This window comes from Pleurodeles waltl, chromosome 4_2 (genome assembly GCF_031143425.1).
Source record: "Pleurodeles waltl isolate 20211129_DDA chromosome 4_2, aPleWal1.hap1.20221129, whole genome shotgun sequence".
In the NCBI taxonomy this organism is placed as follows: Eukaryota; Metazoa; Chordata; class Amphibia; order Caudata; family Salamandridae; genus Pleurodeles; species Pleurodeles waltl.
This window is the reverse complement of record NC_090443.1, coordinates 926,781,979-926,806,363: the sequence shown is the minus strand read 5'-3', so window position 1 is coordinate 926,806,363 and position 24,385 is coordinate 926,781,979. Positions and strand designations below refer to the sequence as shown.

Sequence of the window (24,385 nt, the reverse complement as noted above, 5' to 3'; positions counted from 1 at the left end):
GCCTTGATGGCCTGCAATGCGTCGTCTACGTGTTTGCCGAAGAGAGACTCTCCGTCATATAGCATGTCAAGAAGTCTGGACTGTACCTCTGGGCTGAAAGCGGTGGCGTTCAAACAACCCTGGCGGCGTAATACCGCAGCACCTGCCAATTGGCGAAAACCGGTGGAGGCTATATCCAGGGCGTAGTCAATTATTTCTTCAGATGTACGCTCTCCTTCTTGAAGGATCTTTCGTGCCTCTGCTTGTTTGCTCTTCGGAATGAGGTCTATGAAAGCATTCATATCCGAACACATTTGACGATCATAGCAACCCAAAATCACCAGGGAATTTGCTGCCCGAACAGTTATGGTCGACATGGACGAGAATCTCTTGCCCACATTATCCAGTCTCCTTCCTTAGGAGTAGTAGATATAGACACTGACGGGTTCTTAGAACACCTTTGAGTAGCTTGGGAGATGACAGTCTGGTTTTGGATGACCGATCAAACATGCCGGAGTCCGAGTTGCCTTATATTTTTTTTGGTGGAACTGTTGCCAGGGTCTGCATGATCTTGATCCACTCACTCCAAATGAAGTCAATGATAGGGATGGCCCTCACAGACTTCCTTGCTTGTTCCTTAAAGTCATGGAGGAAACATTCTGACTGAGAGACCGATGTTGGCAAGTGGAAACATGTGGCCGCCCTATCCATCAAATTATGAAAACCACCTATAGCCTCCGGTAGAGAATCTGAATGACAAGGAGGTGGTGGAGAAGGAGTAGGGGCTAGATAGTCATCCCATTCCTCACTAGGATGCTGTGGTGTTGAAATTTCACCTTCTTCCCCAGACGTCGAAACCTCATCTCTAGGGGGAGCGGCTAACGCAGACTGTGGCGTCATCCTAGGAGTAGCTGGTGGTGGAGGTACATTCCTTGGTGTAACAGGAGAAGTTGGAAGTGGCGGTTGGTCCTCCGCTGTAGCTGGGAACCACCTCCTACAATCCTGCAACATTGACTGCAAGTCCTGAATCAAGGAGGCAGGCATCTGAACAGTGTCTCTTGGTTGAGGCGGAGGTTCATAATAGCGTCCCTGACAAGTAATAAGGCTGGTATTGATCATACTCCTCATCATCATCATCCTCCTCCTCCTCCTCCCCCCGATACTTGACGTGCAACTGGGATGGGCTGTGTGCATCCCCAAATGGGCCCGCATCGGACTCTTGCCAGTCCAGCAGATGACTAGGCAGCAAGGTTGTCACCTTAGTTGGTGAAGTATCCGGAGGATATATTGCAGACCTGGGCATTGCTGGGAACTTAACTGTAGCGCAAAGACCAGGAGTCCCAGAAGAAATAGGAATAAAATCCATTTGACTCACAGCTACCATTGGCATCGTTGATGGTGTCGACGACGATGGTCCAGTCAACGGAACTCATGTCATGGACGATTTTTCTATCAACTATGGTCTCGTCAATGGTGGCCTCGTCAAAGGTGATGTAGCTGATGGAACTCTTGTCGACAGTGTTGCAGTCAATGGGATTTTCATAGACGATGTTCTCGTCGACTATTGCGTCAACGTTACCTTGAGCGACAAAGTCTTTTCTGGAGCCTTCATCGATGGTGGTTTAATGGAAGGAATAGGAGCCTTTACCACGGACTTCAACGTAGTAGACGACTGTCTCATCAACGAGGTGGTGGAGACGGCAGATGTAAACAACAGTCGTCATCACTGTTGTCGACGGTGGTGTTGTCTACTTGATCGACACCTTTCTAGAGGTAGAAGGCTCTGATGAAGGAGAACGGAGTGATGACTCTTTTTGTCGAGGGGAGGATGGCTCAGATGAAATTGAGCCCTGTACGCCTTTTGCACCTTCTTTATGATGCATTTTTTTTTTTTTTAACGCTTTCTGGATTTTTTCAGCCTGACCCAGGTCTTCAGATCTGGACCTTTTATGTGGCCTTTCTGACTCACTCTCCTCACCTGAAGTACAGGATTTTGCCATGATCCTTTTGGATAATTAAGTGACCAAATTCTATGTCTTCATGAGCCAGGCTGCTAACCTTAAGCCTTCTGGTTCTGGGTGTAGGACTCATCCCGTCCAGGTCTGGTTTTACTGGTAGCTTTAGAATCCTTCCCTTTGCTAACTGAATCAGGTCTAAAACCACATTTGCCTTGCTCACTATAGTGCAATTAAGATTAGCGCCATTTTGCTTCTTTTGCATTTGTTGATTACCGTGTGTAGAGGTGGTATTGGAGGAAAAGTGTAAGCAAATTTTCTTGACCAGCTTATCGCCAGGGCATTCCAAAGAAACTGGTGGAGATGTTGTCGGAATGCAAAGGTTTGGCATTTTGTGTTCTCTGGTGTTGCAAACAGGTCGATTTGAGTTGTCCCCCACATCTGAAAGACTGTGGGGGACACATAGTCTTACAAACAAGATGCTTGTTTGCTGAGCTTGTCTGCTTCCGTATGGTCTCTCTCTGGCAGGTGTATTGCTATTTAAAAAAACAAAAAACACACACAAAAAAAAAACACCTTCCTTTTTTATAGCCCAGTTCCATATCTCCTGAGCTAGTCTTCATAGCTGTAGCAATTGAGGTAGGTCATCCCACCACCCCAGGCCACTTGTTGATTTAAAATACAGTAGTAGTGTTGTCTGTTTGGATTAACACCTATTGCCCTGATAGATGCTTCTCAAATGCTTTTAAGGGTAGTAACACCTTCCAAATTTCTCTGAGTCAATTCATGTGATCTCCTAAGCCCATATGTGTGGCATTGTTCTGCTTAGCTTCAAACTAAGAGAGAACGAGGTTAAAGATTGCAAAAAATGCAGCACTCTGAGTAATAAATGTATTAAGGCATTTCCCCTAGGGCTCAAACAAAAGTATACAAGAATATTAGCATGAGCATTTAACTTTAATGCAGCAAAACATGTGCAGCTACTAAAATAATAATAGCAGTTGAATAATAATCAGAAAAAATGCAATATATCAACAATGATTATGTATGCAGTGAAATATATATATCTTTTTTTTTTTTTTTATTGTGCCCAGCAAAGCTAGATAATTAAGAATTAAAAATGCATCATCATGGGAATCGACTTCATCGTCCTTGTTCTTGCCAACATCAAGCTGTGGAACCCTGGACAGCTGAGACATTTTCCCAAATGGGACTCTGATTTTACTGAGCAATGCATCCACCCTCAGAAATGAGTTCCTTCTGCCTCAGTGCCAGATTTTCCCCACCTTATATACCTTAAACTCAAGAGGAAGGTTCTGGTAACCTCCCACCTCCCTTTGAGTAAGTTGTGAAATTTAAGCACTGGCTGTACTTGGTCAGTGTGGAAAACACACAAAAGAATTAGCCAGATCCCAATGTACGTTTCCAAGACAGAGCTGTACCCTTCCCTGCTATAAACACTCTCATCCTTGTAAACTCTTACCATTGTTGCATCCCCTATGTTATGTTCCCTTTCCTAGTGAGAAAAGCAAAAACACGATCAATGTAGAGGACAAGCTGTGAAAAATACCAGTGTCACCGATGTGACTAAGCTAAGCTCAAAATGAAGCCAGTGGTCAAAATGGAGTCAGTGGTTAATTATAGATAGCTTTACAGGCATCAGTTATTGTTTTGAAGGAGTTGCTCTGTTCCACTACACTATATCCGTTTCTACTCCCTACGTGACAACCACTAGATCTTCCTAACTCCCTGTTGCTTGAGACCAGTGTGCTTGAAGCCATTCCTGCAGCGGTCTCATGTGTAGTCTTGCATAGGTTATAAATGGGATGCACAACTCTATCTTTTCCAGTAGATTCCCCACCGCTCTCACTGTCAGAGCTTGCCCCTTCTGGGTTTGTTGATTCTCCGCTATCAATGACTGTTCTCTTCTCGTTGGGAAACACTTTTCCTGTACAGAGTTTATTCTTGCTCCCAGAAACAACTTTTCTTTTTCTGGTTGTGGGGATGATTTATTTTGAATTCCACAGTGAATAGTCTCTTTATTACCTGGATGTGTTCTTTGCATCTTTCTTGAGTCTGCTCTCATCAACCACTCGTACAAGTACAGGTACACATGTATGACCTTTCTTCGGACGTGGGCTGCTGACAGACACTTTGTGAAGACTCTTGATGCAGATTTGTATTCCAAATGCCAGTACTGAAAACTGGTAGAGAATCTGGTTTACCACAAAGCGTAGAAATCTTTTGTGGGGAGCATTCATGGAAATGTGCAAATAAGCGTTTTAAGCCATGAAATTTCCCTCCTGTATTTGTGGAATTACTTCCATTAGAGTTCTCATCTTGAATTTTAGCGTCTTTATGAACTGGTTTAAAAATCGTAAGTCCAACATTGGATAAAATGATGCGTCCACTTTGGGATCATGAAATATGTTGTGTAGTTTCCCTTGTTGATCTCCCGTTTTGGGACTTCCTCTATTGCCTTCTTTTCCAAAAACTCATCTACTCCTTTGAGGAGTCTTAATGCTTCCTCTCTGGTGTGCATCTTTCTACTTGGACCCCACTTGTCATTTTCCTCCACTCCTGAATGACATGGTTTAATCTGCTTCCTACTAGCGTTGTAGGTAGGTAGGTAAGGTTGCTGCTTGCTTCGGTTTGGTGTTGTGTGTTGGAGGCTTTCTGGTTTGTGTTGAGTCACTTGGGGGAGGGGTTCGTTCCTCCCTTGTGGGCCTGACCCCTTCTTCTGCCTCCTCATCGAAAGGACTGTCTGCCCCGTGGCTGGGCCGGCCATCCTTGTTGGAAACTCGAGGTCTGAGTGTTTCCCTAGAAGGCTTGATGCGTGCTGCCTGTCTGAAAATTCCCTTTTCCAAACAGGTCAGCGTAGAGGTATCGATCCCCTACATATAACCTCTCTGTACTCTACAGCACTCATTGATTTGGCAGTCTTGTTGCCCTTTTTTTAATTAGTTCAGCTTGTTGTCTACAGAGCTGCCAAAACGCTGTTCCCCATTAGAAGGACTATTGAGGACCATGGCCTAACTCCTCTGGCTTGAAACCGGAAATTCGTAGCCATGAGTGTCTTCTGAGGGTTATCACCATCATTAGCTGGCAAATGGATGTTTCAGCTGCATGCAGAGTTCATTTCAGGCATTCATTTGCAATGTTCTTGCCACCTTTCACCAAGTGTGTTACTCATTTCTTAAATTGTTCCAGAAGGTGATTCTTTAGCTCCCCATTTTTATCCCCAGGTTGATGTGCATGAAGGTTCAGTAGTGCATTAGAGTTGGCAATCTGCCATTGGTTGGCTGCACTACGTTCGATCTTTCTCCCCATGAGTTACATCTATTTGCTTTGCTTCTCCGGTGGAGGGTTCATGTTGTAGGTACGTTAGCTCTCTTCCTTTGCAGTCGAGACAATGATTGAGTCGACTGGTACGGAGTCCTTAATATAAGGTGAATCTTTTGTGAAGTTTTTATATTTCTTCTCAGCCCTAGGGGTTACTCCACTGCAAGAGGCTAGCTTCTGGAAGAGTTCCCTTCCTTGATCCAAAACACTAGGCAGCATTGGTAAGAACTGGTTTCTTTCTTGTGTTGGGATTAATGTTTCAAGGAGAAAACAAGATTGTGGCATTTCTTCCACAAGTTATACCCCAAACCTATCTGCGGTCTGATTAATGACCTGGATGTACATGCCTATACTGCAGGAAGCTGGCTCTCTATATACTATACCAAAGTGAGGTATGGTGTGTAGAGAGTCCAAGGGTTCCCCAGAGGCTTAACAGAGGCTAAAGTAGATAATACTATTGCTCTTTTTTGTGGTAGTGTGGTCGAGCAGTTAGGCTTATCAGAGGGCAGTGCAAAGCATTTGTTATACACCCAGTGAATAAATGAGGATCACTCGATGATTAACTCCAGGCCAATTGTTTTTATATAGCAAAAATATATTTTGTTACTTACTTACTAGAACCAAAGGATCTCTGTTGCAGGTAAGTACAGTTGTAATTAAGCATCAAGCATATGTATCAAATGTACATTGTTTGAATTTTGCAAATAAAGCAGTGTCCCTCCAGGATGGACTTGAGATCAAAATCGCCTTCGAACCTTCTCTGGCCTGATGGCTACCTGGACTCAGGTCATGGGCGTCTGGTGCAGAGTGGGCAGGACTCTTGCATCAGTTGCAATTCTGTAGTCCTTCTGGTGGTTTCTTCCGGCCAAGGCTGCTGCACTCGAGAGTTCTTGGTCCTCTGCTGGGCAGGCAGTCCACAGGGGGTTTGTAGAGGTCGCTGGTCCAGCAGGATGCACTGCCTTCATGGAGCAGGAGTCTAGGCTGGGGCCAAGTCCGTTGTCATCTGGAGTCTTCACTGCTGGGGTCGGCTTAGCAGTCCCTCTTTCTTATGAGGTTATCAGTTATCTAGTGAGTGAGGTTTCAGGGGAGCCCTAATACTAGATTTAGGGACATTAAATGGGTCATAGAGCAGTAGCCATTGGCTACTGTCCCAGCAGAGGGGTGCTGCACCCTTTCCTAGGGGGTCCCTACCCTCCAAAACGAGATGGAATATTCTACAGGGAGGGGATCACTTCAGCTCTGGGCACTTAAGGGGTGGTCCTAGCTGCTGTGGTCACTCCTCCCTCTTTTACCTAATTTTCTCGCCAGACCTGCTGACAAAAATGGTGCTTTGGTGGGGGTGTGAGTTGTTGGGGGAAGGAGTGGGGTTCCAGGCGGTCATCTCCACTAGCAGGGGCACAGCAACAGGAGTTCTGAGCCTCGCCGCCAAGTGTTACAGTTCCGTCAGGAGGGAGGAGTGAAAGCTCTCCACCCAAAGCAAACTTTGTTTCTAACTACGGAGAGCACAAAAGCTCTCACCCCATGGGGTCAGAGACTTGTCTGTTAGCGGCAGGCTGGCAAAGGTCAGCCCTGCACTAAAGGGCGTAGACAAATCTGAAGTATTCTTTGGTTGTTTTTGTGAACTTCAACACAAACTTCTTCCCTTAGTTGGAGTTCCTTCAACAGGCTTCCAGACCCAACGGCAGATTAAAAAAAAAAAAAAAGAATCATAAGATGTCAAACACAGGTGGGTGCTTCCGGAGGAAGCACAGTGATGTCAAAGGGGACACCAAATAGTGGAGATAGAGTCTATGCACCCCAGCAAAAAACAAGAAAGAGAAGGACTTTGTAAACAACAACAAAAAACTAAGGAAAGGACTAGAAAATAGTGGAGAATTCCAGACCCAACCCCTAGATGGCGGAAAAAAGCACAGCATGTGAATCCAGAAAAGATTCACACTGCAAAACTGTGCCTGCCAGTGACTGAGGGAGGCCTAGCTGCACCCAACCTGGATTTATATTATTTAGCAACACACCTTCAATGGGTGGCCCATTGGTGGGCCTCGCTGTTGGATGATGTGGATCTCCCACCAAGGATTGCCTCTTGGCGAAGCCCACACCACCTTCTGGTGTCTAAACATCCCGATTTAGGACAGCTGGTTACGTCTGGGCCCATGCTTTACGTCAAACTTGGCACCAGACATTGTATACTAGTGAACTCCTCTATTGGTAATTCTGAGTTTGGGTCGCCAGGAAAGGGAGAGAGAGTGAGTGCAAGATCTTCCCGGAGTCTTATGACATCCCAGTGGGCCATTTCATTGTTCATGAAGGATTGACTCAGTGTCTCGTAAAGCCTGTTTCAAACTCATTCAGTTCTTTTATATACATCTGGCCTTTTTGACTCCATGGCACATACATGCTATGCTCCCAGCTGCAGCCTCAGAATGTCTCTGGTATGCCATCGGCAACACAGGTTTTTTTCGTATGGTCTGGTCCTGCCCACTCCTGTTACCCTATTTGGCAAAAGTTCTGAGGGTGGTCCAGGGGACCATGGATATGGAATTCCCCCTGTGCACTTTGTTATGCCTACTGAGTCTTCATGAACGTTTGGCGGCTCAGAAAGTTACTGATAGAATGCTAGATTTGGCCTTGATTTTTGCCTTGCCTGCAGGCAACTGACTATGTTTTGGAAAACAGCCTTAGGGCCCAAAATATATTCCTGGTGGTTGGAACTAAAGAAGTGGGCGGACTGTGAGCGGGAGGCAAATCACTGGGAGGAAACTTGGGGAGTCCGGAAAAGACTAATACTGCCTCCATGGGATAATATTTTATTCCCTGTCTGATGGCTCAGAGCCAGGTTTGGGTACTGCAGCGATGAGTCGGACCTCGAGTGATGCCTAGGTGGTTCTCAACATTCTTCCTTTTTTTGCTCCACATATTTTATCCATTTTGAGTGGAGGCTCTGGGGAGTCCAGATATTTTTTTGGGGAGGGGGGGGGGGGGGGGGGGTTATCCAGTGAGGGGATATTAATTGCTCTACCTTCTGTATCCGGTGTTCCTTGTACTCCTGTGTTTTTCTTTTTATTGTGCACCTTCCAGGATAATGTGCTATTATGCACACTCTGTTTCTGTTCTTGATTCTAACTGTACAGGGAGTGCAGAATTATTAGGCAAGTTGTATTTTTGAGGATTAATTTTATTATTGAACAACAACCATGTTCTCTATGAACCCAAAAAACTCATTAATATCAAAGATGAATATTTTTGGAAGTAGTTTTTAGTTTGTTTTTAGTTTTAGCTATGTTAGGGGGATATCTGTGTGTGCAGGTGACTATTACTGTGCATAATTATTAGGCAACTTAACAAAAAACAAATATATACCCATTTCAATTATTTATTATTACCAGTGAAACCAATATAACATCTCGACATTCACAAATATACATTTCTGACATTCAAAAACAAAACAAAAACAAATCAGTGACCAATATAGCCACCTTTCTTTGCAAGGACACTCAAAAGCCTGCCATCCATGGATTCTGTCAGTGTTTTGATCTGTTCACCATCAACATTGCGTGCAGCAGCAACCACAGCCTCCCAGACACTGTTCAGAGAGGTGTACTGTTTTCCCTCCTTGTAAATCTCACATTTGATGATGAACCACAGGTTCTCAATGGGGTTCAGATCAGGTGAACAAGGAGGCCATGTCATTAGATTTCCTTCTTTTATACCCTTTCTTGCCAGCCACGCTGTGGAGTACTTGGACGCGTGTGATGGAGCATTGTCCTGCATGAAAACATGTTTTTCTTGAAGGATGCAGACTTCTTCCTGTACCACTGCTTGAAGAAGGTGTCTTCCAGGAACTGGCAGTAGGACTGGGAGTTGAGCTTGACTCCATCCTCAACCCGAAAAGGCCCCACAAGCTCATCTTTGATGATACCAGCCCAAACCAGTACTCCACCTTCACCTTGCTGGCGTCTGAGTCGGACTGGAGCTCTCTGCCCTTTACCAATCCAGCCACGGGCCCATCCATCTGGCCCATCAAGACTCACTCTCATTTCATCAGTCCATAAAACCTTAGAAAAATCAGTCTTGAGATATTTCTTGGAACAGTCTTGACGTTTCAGCTTGTGTGTCTTGTTCAGTGGTGGTCGTCTTTCAGCCTTTCTTACCTTGGCCATGTCTCTGAGTATTGCACACCTTGTGCTTTTGGGCACTCCAGTGATGTTGCAGCTCTGAAATATGGCCAAACTGGTGGCAAGTGGCATCGTGGCAGCTGCACGCTTGACTTTTCTCAGTTCATGGGCAGTTAATTTGCGCCTTGGTTTTTCCACACGCTTCTTGCGACCCTGTTGACTATTTTGAATGAAACGCTTGATTGTTCGATGATCACGCTTCAGAAGCTTTGCAATTTTAAGAGTGCTGCATCCCTCTGCAAGATATCTCACTATTTTTTACTTTTCTGAGCCTGTCAAGTCCTTCTTTTGACCCATTTTGCCAAAGGAAAGGAAGTTGCCTAATAATTATGCACACCTGATATAGGGTGTTGATGTCATTAGACCACACTCCTTCACATTACAGAGATGCACATCACCTAATATGCTTAATTGGTAGTAGGCTTTCGAGCCTATACAGCTTGGAGTAAGACAACATGCATAAAGAGGATGATGTGGTCAAAATACTCATTTGCCTAATAATTCTGCACTCCCTGTACATTTACAGTTGTCCTGTCTCAGAGAGGTACCCTCTGGCATTGTTCATGTTAATGTAGCTTTGCTGCGATATGCTATAAAAATTTAAAAAAAAAAAAAAAAAAAAAAAAAAAAAAAAAAAAGGGGGGAGCAGGGGAGATGGTTTCATGTGCTTTTAAGTCTTATTTTAACGTTCCAGTAAGTATATATCTTTGCACAGGCAGAATAATAGCCGAAAATATGTAAAAGTTTAAGAATTCAACAGAAATCCAAAAAAGGTTTATATCCCAGCTGAAACCTAACCCAAAGATCACAGCAAATAATATAATTTTGTAAATAAAAACCGGCATGTCAAGTGTGAACTAACTGAAACAGGATATGTTTAATCAAGAGTGGTTACTCAAATGTATTTATGGACTTACATGCCAACAAGTGGAAGGGTATACACTTTGGGGTCAGAATCCAACACTAGCAACAGTTTTCGTGTTTGGTCCATAGTAAGATACCTGTAAAACAGAGAAAAAATAATAATAAAATCACTGGCATTATTGGATCAGTGTTCTTAAAAGGATACCTAGTAAATGCACTTAACCATGAACCCTGGCAAAAGACCAATTGAAACATAGCATCTACTTTAAATCACAAGGGGCTTTTTTTAATTACACAAAATGCTTAAGCCAAATAAACTGACAGATGCCTAAGGAGTATAAGCTATTATGCAACACAAACACATTTGTAAGAGGCCACGTGCCTTGTAATAAAGATTGGCAAAAAAAAATGTTTATCGGTTGGTTGATTTAACAAGTAAAATAACGGAATGTGATAGATCTTGGGCAGTTAGTATTGTTTTGATCACTCCTGTGCATGTCTGAGGAGCTATGCCCTCTATAAACGCATTTCAAATGTGATTAACTAGTGCAGCTCGAAGTACTCTTCCATCTGCTCCTCTCCAAAAAGTTTGCATTGCTCCCCACAATATCAGTCGCCTTGTGCTACATATAACACAGAAAGCTATCAGGCGTGGATTGGTATCTGAAGCAGGTCTTCTAGCATGCTCAGCAATGTTAATAGTGGCTGCGGTTCTGTGCCCCCATTTGCAATATCTCCCTCAACTATCTAGTATATGCCTTCTCATGCTTTGAATTTAGGGTTCTCCATATGATGAATGCTCTAAAGAGGGAGTACTGACTTATGGTCCATCCGCTGAGCTTTATGTCAGAATTTGCAAATTACTCTGCGTGGTGGTGGTGGGGGGGGGAGGGGGGGAGGGGAAAAAAATCGATGACGAGGGAGAGAGGTGGGGGGGGAAGGATGACGAGGGAGAGAGGTGGGGGGGGAAGGATGACGAGGGAGAGAGGTGGGGGGGGAAGGATGACGAGGGAGAGAGGTGGGGGGGGAAGGATGACGAGGGAGAGAGGTGGGGGGGGAAGGATGACGAGGGAGAGAGGTGGGGGGGGGAAGGATGACGAGGGAGAGAGGTGGGGGGGGAAGGATGACGAGGGAGAGAGGTGGGGGGGGAAGGATGACGAGGGAGAGAGGTGGGGGGGGAAGGATGACGAGGGAGAGAGGTGGGGGGGGAAGGATGACGAGGGAGAGAGGTGGGGGGAGTAGGATGACGAGGGGGAGAGGAGGAGGGGTAGGATGACGAGGGGGAGAGGAGGAGGGGTAGGATGACGGGGAGAGGAGGAGGGGTAGGATGACGGGGAGAGGAGGAGGGGTAGGATGACGGGGAGAGGAGGAGGGGTAGGATGACGGGGAGAGGAGGAGGGGTAGGATGACGGGGAGAGGAGGAGGGGTAGGATGACGGGGAGAGGAGGAGGGGTAGGATGACGGGGAGAGGAGGAGGGGTAGGATGACGGGGAGAGGAGGAGGGGTAGGATGACGGGGAGAGGAGGAGGGGTAGGATGACGGGGAGAGGAGGAGGGGTAGGATGACGGGGAGAGGAGGAGGGGTAGGATGACGGGGAGAGGAGGAGGGGTAGGATGACGGGGAGAGGAGGAGGGGTAGGATGACGGGGAGAGGAGGAGGGGTAGGATGACGGGGAGAGGAGGAGGGGTAGGATGACGGGGAGAGGAGGAGGGGTAGGATGACGGGGAGAGGAGGAGGGGTAGGATGACGGGGAGAGGAGGAGGGGTAGGATGACGGGGAGAGGAGGAGGGGTAGGATGACGGGGAGGATGGGGGTGAGGGTGGATTTGTTGGAGTGTTGTAGAATGTAGGAGAGTTCAGTGGCAGAGTGTTGTGAGTGGAGAAATACGGTGGCATGGACTGAGGTTGTGGAGTTGATTAGAGTGGGGTAGAGTTGGGAGGATTGGTGTGAGGTGGAATGGATTGGAGTTGGGTGAAATTAAATGGGGGAGGTGTGGTGCATTTGAAGGGGTGGATTAAATTGGAGTGATAAGGCTGTGGTGGTGGATTAGATTGGACAGGGGTGGGATGAATTGTACTGGAGGGAGGTGTACTGGATTGGAGTGGGGTTGTTTGGAGTCCGGACTGGAAAAGATTGAGGTGAACTGGAGTGGGGTAGGCTGGAATGGAGTGGGGATGGGTAGATTGGAGTTTGGTGGGCTGAAGTGGAATGGACTGGTTCGGAGTGGAATGGGTTGGTCTGGAACTGAGTGGACTGGATTGGAGTGGGGTGGGGTGGGGTGGACAGAACTGGAGTGGGGTAGATTGGCTTGGAGTGGGCTGAACTGGTATGGGGTGGATTGGCTTGGAGTGGAGTGGGCTGAACTGGTATGGGGTGGATTGAAATAGGTGGTGTGTGGTGGGCTGAAATGGGGTGGGGAGATTGGATTGAGGTAGAGTGGTATGGATTGGAGTAGAGGAGTGGGGTGGACTGGAGTAGGGTGGTGTTAGAAGGGTTGGATTGTGGTGGGTGGATTGAAATAGGGTGATGTTGACTGGATTGAGTTGAGTAGATTAGAAAGGAGTGGGGTACTTGGATGGATAGGACTGGGGTGGGGTGGATCGGATTGGATTTGAGTGACGTGGATTGGAGTCGAGTGGGGGTGGACCAGACTGGACTAGAGTAGGGTAGGGTGAATTAGAGTAGGCTGGATGCATTTAAGTGAGGTGGACTGAACTGGGGTCGGGGCTGGGTGGACTGAAGTAGGGTGGGGTGGAGTGGGGTATCTTGAATTGGTGTGGGGTAGTATGGATGGGATTGAGGTAGAGTGGGGTAGTTTGGACAGGTACACTACCTTTCTTCCTTTGTAGAGTGTAGCGGGACATTATTCCCGCTAACACACTGTATGATTTTTAATCTTGGCCTGAACCTTTCCCCTGATTCATTAAAGTGATGTTTAAGGCTCAGAGCCAATTTTAACCTTCTCACACTCTCCTACACTCATTCACACATTTCTATCTTCACAGTCAGTATTCGTTTCAGACCCCAACCTGGCAAATTGCCTTCGGTTCAGTACCATCCCAGTTGCCGGGGTGGTCCGCCAGACATTGCAGCACCGGTCTGACGCGGAGACAGCCCAGTGATGAAACTTGTCACCCTATTGGGTGCTTGAGGGCTCTCCTGATATCAACGGTAACTCTGACTGACCCCGTCCCTGCATCCTTATCTCTAACCGTACTAGCAAACAGTAGAAGCGGAGGGTAATCAAGTGCAGCACTGGGTTAGAGAGAGAGTAGGCCAAGTGGAAGGTGTGGGAGGTTCTGGTGCTTCCATGGGAGGCTTAGACACACTATAGGCAGGTCAGTGCTCGCTGCAGGCATACAATGGGTAGTTCAGGCAGAGTTGTTGAAGGGCCTTTGAGCAGCATAGAAGCCTTTGCAGGTCATGGGCCATGTTTGAGGAGGAGTAACACGTTTTCTGGATAGGAGAAAAAAAGGCAGAATGTACCAACACCAAGCTCTGTTGCTGCGGTCAGGGGGCACTCCGTATTGGGAGTGTACTGATTTTTCCAAACAACGTGATTCTTCATGCCACTTCAAGGAAAATGCGAGTAACACTTTTTTTTTTTTTTTTAGTTCATCTACTTCTGTCACTTTAGTGATATCAGCATCCTAAGTTAACAATGCAGTCTGATCCATCAGGAGATGGGATGAGCCACTTCTGCTCGACTGGCACAAAAACAGTGCACTTATCCTTTATCTTTTAGCTGTTGCAATAATTACTATCATTGTTAGAAGAAGCCATTACTATTCCTTTGCGCGTTAATTTGATGTTGTGGTTGCTATTTTGTTAGCTTTCCATTTAATATTTTTCCCAATGTTATATTTTTTTATACCAGGGTTTTCAATGTCAGTATAACATTTTAACTTTGATAAACGTGACCATGTCCTTACCATTATATCACCATATTTTTCTAGTTCTCACGTGACATTTGTTTCTTTTGCTAGCACTCTTGGACACTTTGGCACGTTTGCTCTACTAAGCAGTTTTAATTAACTATTGGAGGTCTTATGTATTTTGGTATTTGGTTAGAGATGAATAGTCTGCTTAGAGTGTAAGTTGCATCCGATACTGCAAGAAATTTGTACAGTGAACAAGATCACTTAGTGGTAATATCAGTACTCAGATTCTACTTCCTCATCACTGTCTTTACATCATAAGGGTAGACCATACTCAGCTGCCTACTTAACAGGAATAAAACTCCTCACAATTCAGATTTGCTTATAAAAAAAAACTCCTCTACTCAAACTTCCTGAATCTACCACCAAAGCAGCTCAATCAAAGCAGAGAGTGTGAAGTGCTTTAACTTCCTAGTTGCTGGGCACCTGCCCCTCCGCCCCACTCTCAACCCCCCACCAGTTGCCCTCCCCAGCTCCTCCTGCTGCTGCCTCAGGGAACGAACTGAGAGTCTGCCTGAATGACTCTGTTCGAGGCCCTCATCACTAGTGGCAGTCTCTCCTTACTACTGCTTTTTACTTCGTTTTGGTACTTTCTTCTTTCTAGCTCTTCTCCTATTTTCTGCCTCTGTTCCCTTCTCCCTCCCACGCTGCTGCTCTGCCCCTCCCTGCGAAGAGCCTTTTCAACTCTTCTGCCTCCCAGCTGACCGCACCCCCTCCCTTCTCTTCTTAATGGTGGCCATAGCCAAAAGGCAAGCCTGTCCGCACCTGGACCATGCCCCACGCCTCACGCCTGAAACCATGGATCTCCGATGAGCCATTCCCCGGCCACCCTCCATTACAAGACCAAGACCATCCACCACCTTAACACCGGACATCTCAGCGCGTGCTGCACGTATCGCCTAAGGACACCCACAGACCTTTTTCCTGCCGGAACTGCAACATCAGTTTCAACCACAACAATCGGAAAACCCCAAATCTGAAACGGACGCCTGCCACAACCTCATCTACTGCGTCCTTCTGAATATACACTCCCTCCACAAGCTCACCACTGAACTCTGGGACCAGATTGACTCCATCCATCCAGACATTACCTTCCTAACCAAGATGTGGACCAACCCTACCTCCAGACCGGACATAGCCATTGCGATCCCGGACGGCTACAACTTCCTAACCATTGTACACACGGCATCAGAGTCAACACGGAGGAACACTGCACCACAATGGAACACCTGAACTTCCTGCTCCATGCCACAACTCCTCCCTCTGCAGCACCCTAATCTACAAGCGCCTGCACGCACATGCTCTCCCCGCCCAACCTTCATCAACGCCATTGTTGACATCGCCAGCCCCCACACCCTGGCGTTCACCGAATACCTCCTCCTGGGCATCTTGAATTTCCACATCTAGGACCGCAATGACCGAAATGGCACTTACGAACTCGACAATCTCGCCATCCTCTGCCTCAAGCAACTGATCACCGCACCCACGCAAGCAGCAGGGCATACACTAGTCCCCATTTTTACCTCAAGCAATCAAGATCACCTTCAAGAATACCTCCACTCCAGACTGGACTGACCCTCACTGCGCACACTTCTCCATCACAGCACCAAACAGCAGCTTCCGTATCCCCAGAACCCCCACAGGAAATGGAACGGAATCACAGACTAGCAACTCACAATGACCCTCACCAAATCACCCTCCCCACACACCGACCACACCAACGCTGCAGAACTCAACCTCAACCCTTAGATCAGTGAATGCACCAACTACTTAGCCCCCTCCAATCAAGCGCGTCCCCAAAAAATAAAATCCAGCTGGTCCACGGCCAAAAAAAAAGCACTCAGTGAACGCATCAACACCTCTCTGCACAACACAAGAGACCTCTTCACTAATCAACGAATTCACCAGACCTCCTTCAGAAGCCATAAACATACAGCCCTCTCAAAGTGAGATAGTGTGCACCGAGTTGGGGTGTTGGGTTCTCGGGCACACCACCGGTCGGACAGGGAAGAGGGCCGCCTGCTGAACGTTGAGGCACCGGGGGTCAGTTTCCCCGAGGCACCGGGGGTCAGTTTCCCCGAGGCCTGGGGTCTGCGGGTGCAGTGTGTCCTTTAGGCATCCAATATCTTCATCTGGAGCTCGCAGTCAGGGGGGGTCCTCAGGATTCCCTTTGCAGGCAGCGGCGTGGAGAGGTCAACCCAGGGTGGCCACTTGCTCGCATTCGCCTGGGGACCCTTTCTTGATGGGTGCACAACCTGGACACGGGCCGTCGGCGTCTGGTGCACAGGGGTCAAGATTCACACATCCGGAGTGAAGTGGGAGTCCTTGGTTGTAGATTTTTCTTATACAGAGCTGCTGTTCTCTGGAGTTTTGTCCTTTTGGGTGCAGGGCACTCCTCTAGGGGTGGCAGAGGTCTCGGGACATGTCGCTGGTCTTTTTGCAGGTTCTTTGAAGCAGGAGACAGGCCAGTAGGGCTGGGGCCAAAGCAGTTGTCATCTTCCTTCTCTGCTGGGGGTTTCAGCTTAGCAGTCCTTCCTGTAGGTCGCCAGGAATCTAGTGAGCGGAGTTCAGGGAGGCCCTTAAATCCTAGATTTAGGGGCATGTCAGAGGGCAGTAGCCAATGGCTACTGTCCCAGAGGGCAGCTTCACCCTCTGTGTGCCCACTCCCTTTGGGGATGGGGGCACATTACTATCCCTATTGGTACCTGTCCTCCAAACCAAGATAGAGGATCCTGCAGGGAAGGGGTCGCCTCAGCTCTAAACACCTTCAGGGTGGTCCTGGCTGAGGTGGTCACTCCTTCCTGCTTTCCCTAATTTTCCCACTGGACTCGCCACCAAAAGTGGGGCTTTGTCCGGGAGGTGGGCATCTCCACTAGCTGGACTGCCCTGGAGCAGTGTAACCAGAGGCTTGCGCTTTTGAGGCTCACTGCCTGGTGTTACAGTTCCTGCGAGGAGAGCTGAGAAGCACCTCCACCCAGGACAGGCGTTGTTTCTGACCACAAAGGTACTCAACCCCATGTGGTCAGTAACTTGTCTGAAAGTGGCATGGCAGGCTGGCACAGACTGGTCAATCCTACATTAGCAGTTGGGCTAACAAAGGGGAGCATCTCTAAGATGCCCTCTGTGCATTTTCAATAAATCCCACATTGGCACCAGTGTGGGTATATTGTGCTGAGAAGTTTGATACCAAACTTCCCAGTATTCTGTGAAGCCATTAGGATGTTGTGTAGTTCGTGATGACAAACTCCCAGACCATATACCCAATATGGCTACACTGCACTTACAGCGTCTAAGAATGGACTTAGATACTCATGCAGCTATGCCCTCACCTGTGGTATAGTGCGACCTGCTTTAGGGCTGTAAGGCCTGCTAGAGGGGTGACTTACCTATGCCAGAGGCAGTGATTTGTGGGCATGGCACCCAGAAAGGGGTGCCATGTTGACTTGGTCTTTTTCCCCCCCCCCACCAGCACACACAATCTGCAAGGCAATGTGCCGAGTGAGGGGGTCCCCTAGGGTAGCATAATACATGCTGCAGCCCTTAGAGACAGTCCCTGGCCACAGGGCCCTTGGTACTATGGGTACCTTTTACAAGGGTCTTAACTATGTGCCAAGGGTGGGCCAATTGTGGAAACAAAGGTACAGTTTCAAGGAAAAAAACACTGGGGCTAGGGCCTGGTTAGCAGGGTTCCAGCACACTTTCAAAGTGGGCATCAACACTAGGCAAAGTGTGTGCGTGTTTGTTTTATGGGGGGAGGGAGGGGGGGGGGGCGGATTAGGCGGGTAACCATGCCAACAGTGGCACTTTCCCACAATCATGAACAGCATTCACTCCGGAGCTCCAACAGACTCATCCTCACCACATCTACAACTAAGCCAGTGCATCCATCGCCACGAACTCCGCAAGACGCCGAACTGCTCCATCACAACAGCCACTTTCCCCGAAGATTGGAAACACGCCAAAGTCTGTCCCCCCCCTCCTGAAGAAACCGACAGCCAACCCATCAGAGCACATAAACTTCCGACTTATCTCGCTGCTACCGTACACAGCCAAAGTCCTTGAAAAAGCTATTAACTTGCAACTGCGATAGTTTCTCTAGGACAACAACTCTCTGATGCCTCTCAGTCTGGATTCCGCAGCAACCACAGCACAGAGACAACTCTTGTTGAAGCCACGGATGACATCCGCACACTCAGACTGTGGACATACCACAGCACTCAAACTCATACTCCGACCTCTCAGCAGCCTTCGACACGGTCTCCCACAGACCTTATGCATCAGACTCCATGACACAGGAATCCTCAAAAAATACTTGCAATGGATCCACTCCTTCCTCACCGGAAGAACACAGTCAGGCTCCCATCCTTCATATCGAAACCAACAGAAGTCAGCTGCGGAGTCCCTCAGGGATCCTCCCTGAGCCCAATGCTCTTCAACACATATATGGCCCCACAGGCAGCCATCGTCGGAGACCACGAAATGAACATCGTGTCATACGCCAATGACACACAACTCATCATATCCCTCACTGAAGACCCGGACAAAGCTAAAAGGAATTTCACACCAGGATGAAAGCCGTTGACGCCTAAAGAGGGAGGGCTGCCTCAAGCTCAACTCAGACAAGACTGAGCTCATCATCTTAGGAAACTCAACTTCAGCCTGGGATGACTCCTGGTGGCCCACATCGCTCAGCACACCACCTAGTCCGACTGACCACATCTGCAACCTAGGAATCCTCCTCAACTCCTCCCTATCAATGACCAGAGAGGTAAACAGTCACCTCTTCCTGCTGGCACATCCTCTTCCAACTCTTCAAAATCTTCAAATGGATCCTGGTCGACTTCCACAAAACAATCGCCCATGCCCTAGTCACTAGCAAGCTCAGCTACCCTCCATTGGCTCTCAGTAGAGAAGCGAATCAACTTCAAACTACTCACCCACACCTGCATAACATCGGACCGGCCTACCCGAACCATCGCATCCACTTCCATAACCCCGCCATCCCCCTTCGCTCAACAGGTGCTAGCTACCGCCCCATGTATACAGAAAACCACCACCAAAGATCTTTCACATACCTCGCAGACAAGAGCTGCAAAAACCTGCCCACATGCCTCAGACAAAGCCCATCTCACCATCTTCAGAAAGAACCTCAAAACATGGCTCTTCAAATGAGGCCCAGACCCACCAGCAGCGCCTTGAGCCCCTTACGGGTGAGTAGTTGCGCTTTACAAAAACTGATTGATTGCCCTTCTTAGGTCACGCTTCCAAGACCTTTTGTATAAGCCCCAGGCGAATTTGGGTGGGAAAGGGGGGGGGGGGGGAGGGGAATTTTGAAAACAAGGAAAAATAATACAGCCACAGAGATGAGGCAGATTTCTGCAAAATAACTCTAGGAGATAGCAAAAAAAACATTTAGGATGAAATATGAATTGAGGACCGCAGAATTTCATACAGATTGCATGTTCAGTTCAAACTCACAGAAACTCCAAACATGGCTTGAGTAATTTGGCATTTAAAAAGAAGAGAACATTGGAAGTAGTGTGGGCGGTAAGTTATTATTTTTTTTCTTTTAAAGGCTGGGCAGGTGCCAGGTTTGAGAAGACAGTGCATTTCAAGTTCCTATAAATTGGTGAACCCTTTATTAAACCTTTACTTTAGCACAAATTAGATACATTTTGTATTTAAGGATTATCCCTGTTGAAAAAAAATCAGAAAAGGCCATGTCTTAACGCAAGGGTGGGAGTCAATTTTGCAAAGACAAACATCGATTCCGATAACTGAAAGTGTGGAGACATAGAAGATGAGGAGGAGCAAGCAACCTGGCACAAAACTCTTAAGGCATAGTGAGTTGGGGGACTAACTGTGGCCCCTGAAAGGACAACTTCCCACTAGATTTGTGTCATGAGCCGGCCAATATATTTCTAATAAGTGCTACAAACCAGTGTGTGATACACTCTGGTGGAAGAAAGAGCATAATGAATCAAATATGAAGGCTGCTTATGGATCCAATGAAAGCATACATTTAAAAACAGTAACAACTGCAACCCAATGTGGCAGTACAGCTCACTAAATATTAAGTTACTTGCAAACATACATCTAGAATACCCAAGGCAAAATACTTTTTGCAGGGGTCCTGCCTTTGTCATTAGCCTTGTGTAAACTACAATTTAACTGGATCAAGATCAGTTAACCAACTCACACAGGGTGAAAATTGTTGCTCCATGCATCTTTGGGCAGACTAGTCGAGTCACGGCTAAATCACATGGAAAGGGACAGGGGAGCAACAAGCTCATCTCTGAGACAGACTGAGAAAAACAGCCCATTAAAAAGTCAATTAGAAGTTTACCTGGAGCAATAGGTGAATGGTCCAATCCCTCAAAGTAGTAAGGTATTGGGAGGTGCTGGTGTCTTTTAGGGTAAACTGGGGAAGCCAAATACTTGCTATGATCCTTTGAAGATATTAGCAGCGCTCATCAAGGGCTTGTCTCAATCCAACATCAATAAGATTTAGTCAAAAGAGGGTCTCTTGCACAAAGCAAAATCATCAGCAAACTCCCAGCCTCGCCCGTACTGAAATGCAGATGACCAGACCATATACAAAAAGGTCTTTCAGAAACTACAGGTCTCGTTCGATTCATTTTCAAGGGATCTATTTGTATTTCAGGTCAATGTCCAGGGTTCCAACAACCCTTCAGAGAGAACTGTCAGAAAGAAAAGATTTCCTGTTCAAAGAAGGCAAAAAGGTCTTCCTTTGAGAACTCCTGCGGTTTGAAACACAAGAAGAAGCACTTCTTCATGAATCTAACATTCATGACTTCACAATTACTTCCTGTCTTGCTTCAATAGTCCGCTCTCAAATTCTCTTTCCACGCTATATAAACCAATATGAATTTCTCCGTCAGTGGCCCACAATCTCCAATCTCGTTTTTGGTCCATGATAGGGGCGATAGGGTAGGATTTTTTGCTGGTGGCTCCATGCACAATTTGAAATGATGATAAACTGCATGGCATAACAAAACAGGTATATTGGAGACTTGAACAGGGTTTGCAAAGTCTGCAGCTCCACCTTCAGATACTGTTACACAAGGTACTGCCTCTTTATACGGGCTGATAGTTGCCTTTTGGAGACAGGAGTTAAACACCTGCTAGATGCTGAGTACTAACCCTCAAAGTGAACAGCAGGTAACGTACCACCCAACAGAACATTAACCTTTCTAATGAGTCAATGACAAAACACTGGTGTCAAAAACTGAACATTCTGCACTTTAAGGTTAAAGCAAAGACAATACCCTTAGTAAGGACTGCCTTGTATTGTGTATACCATCACACATTGCCTAGGGATGACTGGAACAAGTTGTTAACAGTGTTCAACAAAACCTTGAGGTAGTTAAGAGTTGGATATATGTGGGCTAGGAGCATTACCAGTTCAAGGAAAGAAATACCCAAAGACCAATCCAGAAAACTGATGACACCCAAACGCTTACGAATAACAAAATAATTACAAAATATAAGGTACGGAATAGTAATCCAAAGGGAGAATTTAGAACAAAAATAATTAGACGACAACCAATTAAATTGTGTTTTATCTTCCTTCAACAGAGGAGAGCAGACACATTTGTCAAAGGATGTGCCGCATACTATTTTGCACATATTAAGAAAACAATTATTTCAAATCACATTCCAATGTACCGCTCACCCGCTTTTGTGCTTTCCTTGTATCTGAGCAATATTTATATTACTGCTCAAGTTTCTAGCCAGAGCAGTTGGAATAATTGTGACAGGCTTCACAGGAATGCTTTCACAGATGTTTGCCACCGTTACAGCTGACCAATGAAGATCAAAATTAAGGTTATCCATGTTCTCCGTATAAATGATCAGTGCTTGAACAGAAAGCATTTTGGAAAGATCCAAAGCATCTCTACTGCATATATGGTTTTGTAGACACTAAAAACAAAACAAAAAAAACAAAAAAAGATTTTCATTTTACACAAAATTTCAAGTGAAGCAATTACTCTATATTTGACTGGCACTACCAGGAAAACAGTGTATGTAGTGAACGTTTGGACTTTATTATGCTTGAAGGTTCCCCCTTTTGTAATAAACAAAAATGTTTCAATAGGCTGCTGCAGTTGAAATAACTAAGATCTCAGCATATGTTCATCTGAAATGGTAATTATAGGTAACATCAATTCTCCATCAAGGCCACCCACATTAAGTTAATAAACAATGCCTATCTCTGCATGACTCTAGGACATTCAACAAAACAGAAAAACATTTTGTTCTTTTAGGCCCTATATATAAATGCACTATTTTCATAGTTAATATAATATTAGGAAACTGAAACAGGTGCTAAGATTAATTTAGTTGGAGGTAAAGAGCAGGATTGGAAAACAAATGGAGGTAAACTCAGAAATCCTGTTGTAATGTTGCTTTTTTTCTATGATTCCGTTTTTAGCTGCTTTAGTTGCCACTATCCTGTTACAGTACACATTACATGTACTGAGATGGGTTTACCCCCTCCTCATGTAATGCGGAGGTGATTTGTGGGTTACAGTACACCGTGTTCTTTGCTTAATGTTAGAAGGTCCCAAAGTTCAGAAACAAAATATCACTTGTCCCATTTGGCGCCAAAGAGTTTGTTTGCACAAATGTTTTCATTATATCTGAGCACTCACTGCTCCTTTCTGTTTATCCCAAACTCTGAATATAGCCAGGCTCTATTTGTCACATTTGAATATGTGCACTCTATACATGCAGTTTCCTTCTTGATGGCTGACTGTTTCACTTGGCTTTCTGCTAACGGCTGGGGTGCTTTCATTATACAAGAGCTCCAATTACAGTAGAGTTGGGCCTTGGTGACCAACTGTCCATGAAGGAAGCCACCCGGTTTCAGAATTTCTCCACTTTCTCTAATTGACCACACTGAAATCTTAGGCAAATCACTTCATCCTTTATTTATGTATTATATGTATTTAACACATGTATATAGCACTGATTACCAAGACACATGGGACTGCTTTACACAAAGCATAAAATGTTGCAAGGAACCAAAAGATCATAGAGTCGACAAGGGCAGGAAAGCCACAAAAAAAAAAAAAAGGGGGGGGGTGGGGGGGAGTGAGTGACCAACAGAGGACAGAATAGCAGGAGTAGAGCTGTGAATGAATGTGGGATTGGATAGAAGGAGGAAAAGAATGAGAAAAGGAGGGAGTGGAGATAGGAGGAATGGGGTAGAGAATTTGTGGAGATTGTGGATATGAAGAATGGAGGAGGGCGAGAGATAAGGAGTAGGAATTATGGAAATATGAAAGAGGATAGGGAAAGAGTGATATGGGAGGATAGAGAATGAGCGAGATGGGTAGAACTCGGAGGAGGGAAGAGGGCACTTGAGATTGAAGGAGCCTACAGAAGGAGATAGATGTGGTAGACTGAAGTCTGGGGGACATGAAGAAAGGCACAAGGGTATGGGGAGGGGATCAAGGGGAAGTGGAAGTGTACCATAAATGGGAGAGATAATTAGGAAGGTGAGTGGAGATATAGACGGAGACACAAGAGGGTGTGAAGAGGTCGTCAGAGGGGAAGTGGGTAATGAGGATGTGAGACGAGGGACTGGAAGTGCGAACGCAGAGTGGCATGTTGTCTTACCAAACAGACTCATTACAGTGGAGGAAATGTAGCTTCACTAAAAAACATAGGGCCCAATTACCAAAGCTGTTCAGACTTATAAGTCTAGGAGTGCAAATGGATAGGACTAGGACTTCTAGGCAAATAAGCAGGAGACACATTTATCCACCCCACCACCACGTTTGGCCCCCAAGGGGAGGATCGGCTTCTAAGGTGTCCAGGAAAACACTTCAGGGAAACAACGAGTCAAAGAAGAGTCTATAACACACACAGACCTTAAGGATAGTGTTACCTTTATGGACTCCTTAACTCTGGCTATTTCCCATTATCGATGTCCACATATCCCTGGGCGTATGAATCATCTTTATCAGTACTTTTCTTGAATCATTAGGGCTCAGATTGTATAAGTGAAAGTACTTGTTCACGGATTGGCAAGTTTGTGTATGTGGCTAGGTGGAGAGGTCAGCGGCTGAATGAGAAAATGGGTCTATAACTGTAATACTTAACA

General features: G+C 46.2%; 1 protein-coding gene across 2 annotated transcripts in view; it reads right to left on the bottom strand.

Moving 5' to 3' along the window:
* Window positions 1-24,385, bottom strand: part of STIL (STIL centriolar assembly protein) — a 159,869-nt gene that overhangs the window by 112,654 nt on the left and 22,830 nt on the right. For both annotated transcript variants that reach the window (XM_069232712.1, XM_069232713.1), the window contains exons 6-7: window positions 21,950-22,197; window positions 10,369-10,452 (exon numbers count right to left, since the gene is read on the bottom strand). In XM_069232712.1, the coding sequence (XP_069088813.1) occupies window positions 10,369-10,452; window positions 21,950-22,197 (332 nt within the window). The remainder of the gene's footprint in view (window positions 1-10,368; window positions 10,453-21,949; window positions 22,198-24,385) is intronic.